The sequence below is a fragment of the Bos indicus x Bos taurus genome, chromosome 24 (assembly GCF_003369695.1).
Source record: "Bos indicus x Bos taurus breed Angus x Brahman F1 hybrid chromosome 24, Bos_hybrid_MaternalHap_v2.0, whole genome shotgun sequence".
NCBI lineage: Eukaryota > Metazoa > Chordata > Mammalia > Artiodactyla > Bovidae > Bos > Bos indicus x Bos taurus.
In genome coordinates this window covers 31854442-31863932 of record NC_040099.1, presented here as the reverse complement: position 1 = coordinate 31863932, position 9491 = coordinate 31854442, and the positions used below count along the sequence as shown (strand labels likewise).

At 42.1% G+C, this 9491-nt stretch overlaps 1 protein-coding gene across 5 annotated transcripts in view; it reads right to left on the bottom strand.

The window, feature by feature from the left end:
- Positions 1–2163: 2163 nt before the first annotated feature.
- Positions 2164–9491, bottom strand: part of ZNF521 (zinc finger protein 521) — a 312082-nt gene continuing 304754 nt past the window's right edge. For all 5 annotated transcript variants that reach the window (XM_027526356.1, XM_027526351.1, XM_027526355.1 and 2 more), the window contains one exon: positions 2164–2983. In XM_027526356.1, coding sequence (XP_027382157.1) covers positions 2954–2983 — 30 coding nt within the window. In that variant the 3' untranslated portion in view covers positions 2164–2953. The remainder of the gene's footprint in view (positions 2984–9491) is intronic.

The window sequence follows — 9491 nt, the reverse complement described above, 5'->3', positions numbered from 1 at the left end:
CAGGGATTAAACCCGTGTTCCCCTGCATTGGCAGGCAGATTCTTATCCACTGGACCACCAGAGAAGTCCCAAGATGATGCTTTTCCTGTTAATGTTGTGTTAGTTTTCAAGTTGCCTTATATTCTTAGGGCATGAAGCAGGAAATAAACATAAACAAGGTAACAAGCAGGAGGGAATGACTGTTCCTTGCACTGTTCAGTATTTATGACCCAAAGAATGGTTGGTTATAAAGAAGAGCCTGCTGAATTCGAACGATCTTGTCACTGGAGGATCAGCCAGGCCTATAATGAGTCAATTTCTTCGGCCTCCGGCTTTGGGAAGTGACTGAACCATGCTTGTATTGAAAGAACTCAATGGCCAGCCGTGTGATGGCCTCTAGAATGATAAGCCTCAGTCTCCATTGCGTCTTATGAAGTCCAACCCCTGCTGTTTACCAGGAGCTTGGAAAGTCTCAGAGGTGATGGTTGTTAAAGGCAACTTGGGCTTCATCCCTGGATAAATACCATCACCTGCTTTCCTTTTCATGAATGAAGAGCAGCTTCCCTTTAGTAAAATATAACCCACTCATTAATAACCCAAGGTTTCAAAGCTTATAAAAAATCAGCATTAAGTGTGGCTATTTCATTTTAAATGCAAAATCTTTGAATAGACCAGAGATCTTAATTTTTTTAAATATAGCGGAGTATTTTAATTATGAATGCACTTGCATATTCTCAGCATACTTCATTATTTATGTAGCTGGTGAAAAAGCTTTTTAATTAAATAGCATGCTGGCAATCCATTGTGAAATGTATAGATGTAGATTTTCCTAGCATTAAAAAACTAAACACATGCGCATGATACCTTCTGGCAAGCACATGTACATTAATCACCAGGAGGTACTTGTTTCTAAGTGATCCTAAAATCTGACCAAACTGTCTTTTTATTGGAAACAAAATAAGTAGTATAATTTGCTGGCACTCTGCATGGTTATTCTCACTCAATGCACTCATTTGGAAATGGGGTAGAGCAGCGGTTTTCAAAGTGTGGCCCCTACATCAGGAACAGGAGCTCCCAGCTGGGTACATCCTAAAACTGTCAGCTCTTGAACTCCACCCCAGGTCTACTGACTCAGCAATTCTGGGTGTCCGGTCAGCACCTTGTGAAGTAACAAGCCCTCCAGGTGATCCTTATGGAGGTTAAGGTTTGACACAGATTATGGGGTGAGGCTTATACCTGGTATCTGGGTTTTATTCATGGTTCCCCTCGTGACAGTTGGTCATAATAAAACGAATAAGTCCATGCATTAGTTTCCTGATCAAAAAAACTGTTATGAAGATTCTTGCTTGTTTAAGGTTTAAAGAATTGCTTGAGGTTGTCAGAGTTTCAAAGAGGGTGAAAGAGTCTCAGTGGGTGAAGTATTTGAAGCAGGAGGTGGAAGATAGCTGCCCACTAATATCAAGTCTATACTTACTGATTTTGAGTCAAGATATATCAGGGCTCAATGTATACATGGCAATTCTCTTCTGTCTCCCTCAAAAAAACCTCTGAAATTCGAGAGCACCTCCTCATTCACCATTTTGTGGCAAGCTGTGGTGTGGTGTCAGCGGTCTTGCAGAGACACCCCCGTGCCTGTATGGAGGCTGATGACCAATCCATGTCACCTCCCTGGGCTAGGGGACCGAGGCCTGGAGGTGGGTGCTGTGCAGAAGACCACACCGAGAGTCCGCACTCCGGGCCAGCGCGACGCTTACAGGCTCCCGGCTCCCTGCTCTGTGCTTTGTCTTCTGAATGAACAAAGCTGCTTCTTAAGTACACATAAGCCAAACTGCCTCTCAAATTGCAGCCATCTACTTTGAGTTCAGATTTGCACAGCATGACATGAATTGGGCTGCAAATTATGCAGAAAACAGCCATCACATCCATCTGTGATGTCAAAATCCTCCAGTACAATGTGACCTACTAGGATCTGTGAGAGGAATGAGTACTTTAGGTCTGATGCCTTCTCTGTGCCATGTGATGAATCTCCTCCTAGGTGCTTTTGGCCTAGTGTGGAAAGGTTAAATATGATTGAGGTTGTGCCTGGGATATTCTCAAGAGCAGAACTCATTTCCAGGGGTGCAATTAGATTTTTTTTTTAATGGCAACATAACTAGAAAAAGAAAACACACACATACACTCATACCTAATGGTAAACTGAATTTATTTCCTCTTGGAAAACAATTCCAGTAATCTCCAGGTTCAGACCGCAGAGTAAACATTAATAACAGTAACATACAGGTTAGTTCAACTGATTCAAGAATTTGGCTGTGTGAAATCATTAAGGAAAACCTTGAACACTCAAAGCTTCAAAATGTATCCAGGAAAAAAAAATTCTTTGACAGTCTACATAACAACTATTGCATATATAGTGATGCTACCTGTCACATTGCAAGGCTTACAAATATATATACGGGCCTTACCCAGCTGTGGGGTTCTGTGAGAACATCTCTTCATGGTTTTTTGCAAGAATCTTCAGCAATAAAAAATAGTCTTGGGTTTAACCGTTGATATACCAAAAAAGAGAAATTCTAGGCTTAAGTGTTAAGAAAAGGAAGTCCAAATATAGTCTCACGTGTAACTGGGTTGTTTTAATCTGTCTTCCTTGAAAATACTTTCTCTTAAGCCATTTTGCTCACATTCTTTTTTTTTTTTTTAAATCTTGCCTGAATAGGGCCCAAGTCCACTCGTCTTTATAAGACCATTTTAGTATCAGACGACATAATACATGTGAGACACTTTATATACAGGGGGTCTATCCGGTGCTCAAAAGTTCAAACACATGAACATCCAACAGTTTTGATAATACAAGTTTTATGGTACAATACAATGTTTCTGAATAATATACATTAACAATGAAAGTTTCGTGCAAAGAGTAAAACATGTTCCCTTTTTGTGCCACAAAAGTCATTCTCCTTGAGAGACGGTGCTTGCACTAACTGCTGTGTTGGGTCATCGTATGGTTCTGTAATGAGAAAGAAAACGGGGGTGTGGGGAGAGAAAAACCTTAAGTGATCATATTCTCATCAAACCAAGTATCTATAAATGCTCATTGATTTACAATGACCTGAAAACTGTTTCTGGGTCTGGAAGAATGGGGCTTTGGGGTTGGGGGGGCCTGGCTTCTCCCCACCCCCAGTGAGAGCCAGGAGGGAGGGGTGGGGTGGGGCCAGGGGGGTCTTCCCTTTCTCTGACTCTGCTTCACTCCCCAGAAGACCCCCCTCACCTTCCACCATCTCTTCTTATCAGCATACGCCTCTTTTCAAACACGAGGGTAACACTATTTTAACAGTTGCATTTATCTGTGCATTATTTCCGTTGATTACAGATGCTTTTGTTCTACTCATGCTTAGAACATCTTAACAACAGACAGCCTATCCATCCCTAAATATAGATTTTATGGAAAAGAGTTGCCTGGCCGACACCTGACAAACGGGGCAGGAAACATCTCCAGCTCTTCTCCTGGGGGTGGGCTCGGGGTTGGGTCCCCACCTGGTACAGAAGCAGATCCCAGCAGCCTGAAACCAGCCCCCCTCCAGTCCCCAGGAGGCGCAGTCCTTGTTGTACTTTGGTGCTGTCCCCTTCATCCACACAGCACGTCCCCTTCCTGAGTCAACATCCTGGTTCCAAACTGTGAGCGGGAAACTGGGCTTTCGGGCAACTTATAACCACAAGCCAGGTCCAGAGCGGGGAACACTGGGTGGGCGGGCTCTGGACCTGGACCTGTGGCCTGCATGGGGGATGCTCACAGACCCAAAGGACGTTCATTCCAAGCAAATGAATGAATTTGGAGACGACCCCACCTGCGCCTTCCCTGAGCAGTTTTCCCACCTCTCACCGTCAACCCCCTCCCCCCACCCTACCAGAATCTTGAGATCTGTCCCCAAGTATGACCACTTCCACGCTCATCCCATCTAAGACCACTTCCCCTGTCTCCGAGTGCTTATATCATATGCAGCTGAGGTCTTGTCTTCTGGTTATCTGCAGTTCTGGCTCTCTCCCTGTGTCTGTAATTCTGGTCTTCATCCACTTATTCATTCCTTCACAAGCAGCTCTTGAACACTTGCATCACCACCAGCCACAGGCCCCAGCATCGCAGCACTTGGCAAAGAGGATCCGGCCAAATGAATGGCCAGCTAGGCAAGGGCCACTGGAAGGAGAAGGATGGTCCACACCTTCACATCTTCAGAGTGCTCATGGACTCAAGAAAGTCACATAGGCACATAATGAAAAAGCCACCTGGTGGGAGTATATTAGAAATGACCACAGGAATATCACGCACACCTAACCTGGCCTGGCCTTTGGGGAAGGCATTGGACCTAGCTTAGGACATTTTAGTTGAGGCTGGAAACACAAAGAGGCATTTGGGATGCAGGGCGGGTGCTCCAGGCCAAAGACACTCGTGGGTAAAGGCAACGAAGCAAGAACACACAAAGTAGGTTTGTGGACCTGCAGCTCATTCAGATTGGCTGGAATCTTCTTGAGTGTCCAGAACCAAGAGTGTGGATGAGAAATGAAGGTAGAGAGAAGTTTGGGGCCAGATTCTGAAGAGCCTTCTGTACCTGGCTAAGGAGTTCAGACTTGGTCTTGTGGGTAAGGAGGAGCTATGGAAAATTTTCAGCAGAGGGCTTTGTCTTTGAGATCTTTGTCATCTTTTCATTTCCCCAGGAAACTAGCCAAACGCCTGCCCAGTGAGTAGAGGGTGAAAGGCCAGAGGCTTGGCTGCTTTGCGTTGCCCAGCTGGGGCTTACAGCACCAGTGAGGGAGACAGGGGTCTTGTGAAGATGACCCAGGTCTTCTGTTCCCTATTTCAAACTAAGTCCGGTTTATAAGAAAATGGACAACAAATAATGAGGACTTTATTTCACTCACCTTTATTTAAAAACATACCATTTTTATTAATTTAGTGAAAGATGAGCTGGATTTTTTTATTCTTCTTTTAATGATATTAGCCTTAAAGTACATACAGGAGCAGACCAGTTTTATGCCAACTCTTTTTTTTTTTTCCTTTGCATTGATTCTAAATAAATATTTGTGCAAATTATTTTTCTCCAATAGGCAGACATAAAGGGTAGTAAAAAAAATTCTGTAAGATTGGGCTTGACTCTGAGATAGCAAAATGTATGAGAAAATTTAGACAATGCACTTTGAATGTTTTTATTGTTTATAACTCCTTTGGTCATAATTACATTGATACTTAAGGGGCTAGTAATGTTTCTTAGTCTCACTGGTATTTTGATGATCCTTTATGTCTGCCTATTGGAGAAAAATAATTTGCAGAAGTATATATTTAGAATCAATACAAAGGAAAAAAGTAAAAATGAAGTGTTAATCGCTTAGTCATGTGTGACGCTTTGCAACCCCATGGACTATAGCCTGCCAGGCTCCTCGGTCCATCAACTTCTCCAGGCAAGAACACTAGCCATTCCCTTCTCCAGGGGATCTTCCTGACCTGGGGATCGAACCTGGTTCTCCTGTATCACAGGCAGAACTCCATGGACAGAGGAGTCTGGCAGGTTACTATCCATAGCGTCACTTTCACTTTCTTTTCCTTTGTATTGATTCTAAATAAATAGTTCTACAAACTATTTTTCTCCAAAAGTAGACATAAAGGATAATAAAAAAAAAACTGATGAGACTAAGAAAACATTGCTATCCCCCTAAATATCAACATAATTATGATCAAAGAGGTTATAAACAATGAAAACATTCAATTACTCAAAATGATCTGTCTAAACTTTCTCATACATTTTGATATCTCACAGTCAAGACTGATCTTACACAAAGTTTTAATTTAAAAAATTAAGAAAATAAGTACAAGAAGCTGAGACAGTAGCTATCTAAATGGTAGAACTTTGACAGGAGGATGTGTGATTTTGAAAATCAAAGTAAAAAAAAAAATTTAATAACATTATTTAAAGATATTTAGCAATGTCCCCGGCAGTTCAGTAGCAGTCCCAATGCAGGGGGTCCAGGGCTCGATCCCTGGTCAGGGAACTAGATCCCTCATGCTGCAATTAGTGATTCCGCATACCACAACTAAGACTCGGGTGCAGCCAAATAACTAAAAAAATGTTAAACAATGGAGTGCTTACTACAGACATTCCACACTCAATTGAATTTTGGAGGTTAATGAAGGAAGCTATATTACAATCTCTCCAGTGTTCTATCTATCTATACTGAGAAACTGCAAAACTGAAATCTAACACAAATTGGCCACAATAGTTGGCAACAGTTGTTTCTTGGATGCTTTCATCCTAAACCAAAGCTCTACACGTCTCTTCAGAGGTGCAAAGAAATGAACAACTACATATGAATCACTTATTGCAACAGATTGAAGTTGCTACTATAAAGGATTTATGCTTTGCATATTAAGAGAGAAGAATATAAATCATCGGAGAGAAGGACAAGGGTAGGGCTTGTGAAATGCAAGCTTCAACAAAAATAAGGAGCTGCAATATAAATAACGTCTAAATGGGAAATCTGGCATGAAATATGGTGACGGCAGAAAGTTCTCTCGGTGGGGAGATACCTGCATATCACTGAGGTCATTCATTGTCAGTCTTTCTCTTTTTTCTTACAAATTGGCTGAAGGGGAGAACAGGGTTCCCCACCCCCAACTCCCATCCCTAGGCATGGCATCCACCACTGTCAGTGATTCTCAAGGTGAGAAATGGGTGTGTGTGTTCAGTCGTGTCTGACTCTTTGCAACCCCATGGACTGTAGCCCACCGGGCTCCTCTGTCCATGGAATTTCCCAGGCAAAAATACTGGAATGGGTTGCCATGTCCTTCTCCAGGGAATCTTTCCAACCCAGGGACAGAAACCGGGTCTCTTAGGTCTCCGGCATTGGCAGGCGTATTCTTTACCACTGCGCCACCTGGGAAGCCGGGAAATGTGGCATATTTGCATGGAAAACAAAACAAACAAAAAACTCAGGTGATTCTGATCCAGTCCTCAAGGGTTTGTCCTCGCCACCTTGGAGGATCCCTGAGATGTGACTTCCCCTCCCCCATACAGTACTTTGAGTCACTGAAAATATGAATGACCTGATTTCATTTTCTGGAGGAAGGAATGGGTGTCTGAGCTGCACAGGTTGGTGATTAGGGGTTGGAGAGAAAGACAGCGTGTTCATCTCCAGACTTCACTGAAGATCCACCCATAAGAGAAACAAGAAGTTGCTTCTTGGGAGCCTTCTGCCTAATTGGGTGTGTTTTTAAAATCACAGACAAAGTTTTTCAGAAAGGGAGACAAGAAGTGAGTGGGAAAGATGAAACAGAGACCAGAGAAGTGCTAAGCCCAAGGAGAGGGCAGGTGCCTGGTGCTTGGTGGTCCTCGCCAGGCCAGCCACACCACAGAGCCTGCCGTGAACCCCTGCAGCAAGAACAGGAACGGGGACAAGCAGAGCAGAGAAAATGCTGCTGGGCCATCCTCAAGTCGCGTTCTCTTGTAAGAATTTTCTGCTCTTTAGGTCTGGAGGAAACCACTACACTAGAACAAAGCAGTGGGTAATCTCACCAATTTTACACAGCAATTCACAGTCCCCAAAGTACTTTAATGCAATGACAGGTTATGAGAAAAAATATCTGTTCCAATGAAGGGAAAGTGTTTTACATAATCGAGGAGAACATCAGTGCAGCATCGACGCCGGTAGGGAGGGGTGATGACAGAAAAGGAAGTAGGAAGAGAAGAAAAGTTCTGTAATCCCACAGAGAGCCATATTCTACTCTGCAAAAAGCCATCTCTTGGAGACCCCATGTCTAAGTAACTGAAAATTGCAAACCATTAATCCCAGTTATGAACAGTTGTTTTACACGAGAGGGGTTTGTGTTAAAAAAAATTAAATTCACAACACACCTTAAAGCTTTAAAGACAATCCATCTACGTATGATACCTTAATAGCCAGGTTTAAAACAAAAAGAACACCAAAAAACCCCACTCTCTTTACTGTAAAGGGCCCCATTTGGAAGGAATTTGTTCTTTTTCTCCTCTAAAACCTGAAATTAAACTTAGAAAGCTAAAAACCAGATGAGGACCTTAAAAATTCCCTTCTAGCACTATGAATTTCTTTTTAAAATATGAGATGCCTTTCATTTTACAAGACTGGAATTCTCATTTTGGGCTTGGCACGCTAACACATGATTAATTCAGCCTCTCTCTCTCTGAGAGCTAACCACATTTACTGGTCAAACGGTTTAATCCTATTTAAAATACAATCCAAGCAAAATATTTTTAAATAAAAATAAAAACCCATGATCCCCTGTAACTATTCACCTTGGCCAAACTATCCCATTTGCCTGAGATCTTGATGTGAATTTGAATATCTGCACCTATAACAATGATGAAGTTAAGCTCCAGAGGAAAACCAGGGGCCGTCTACCTTCCCAGGGTGGAAAAATTAAGTCCCCACCCCAAAAGTGGTGCTCATGGATCACCCTTGCCTGGCCAGTATTTTGGCAGAGATGATGTCTCGTAGTCTGTGCTTTGTAGCCTTCTGTTGGCATCAACAAAATATTAAGTAGCAATAGTCATAAAAATAAAAACTATGTCTGAATGGAAGTTTTGTGAGATCTGTTGATTCAAAGATGTTAATCATTTTTATTGTGACTTGTCTATTTATAGCCCTTTGTCTCAAATTCTGACAAGCTTTTAAAACTAAGAAAAAGAGCCATTTTAAAAAGGAATGAAAAAAAAAAAAAATAACAAGCTTTCCACTAATTCACCACGCCATTAGAATCCCAAATTTAAACTGGAGTTGTACTCAATTTAAATGAGATGTTTTCTAACCAGAGGAAATAGGAGGCAATTGTGGCTTTGCAACAATGCAAGGCGGGAAGAAATAAAAGAAATAGAAAGATTAAATGTAGCTGTTTCTTTCAACAGATGGTGACAGCACCAAGGCAGCATGTTGTTTTTTCTTTAGTTGAAGAACGCAAACATCCGTAATCAATCATTGCTGATTAACTAATTATATTACCCTTCCTTTTATCACCAGGTTGGACCTTTATCTGTAAACACTATCATAGTCTGTATGCTCTTATTTTTCTAGAAGCATATCCCAGGACACAAACACAGTCGTGCAGTTACAGGCTGCAAACAGAATTCTACATTATTATCCACCTTTAAGCACTACTGCTTTATTTTTTATTTTTTTTTAAACAAAAGCAATTGGTTTCCAACAGGCTGGATAATAAGTCTTTTGACCTGCATTCTTCTTTGACCCATTAAGGTCACCCCTGTGCTCGGGCATATAGCTGACTTCGGAAATGCCTGCGAGTCCTACATTTCATCTCCTGCCCACTCAAAATAAAGCTTTCTTTAAATGTGTCTGCTCGGGTCCCTGAAGGCCAAAGAAGCCTCCCTGTAGTGGGCGATGGAGGGACAGAAGCCTCTGCCTTTATTAATGAATGCAGACCATTATGAGTCTGGCTGGCTCCTTCCCTGTTCCCAGAAGCATATACTGTACGTGACTTA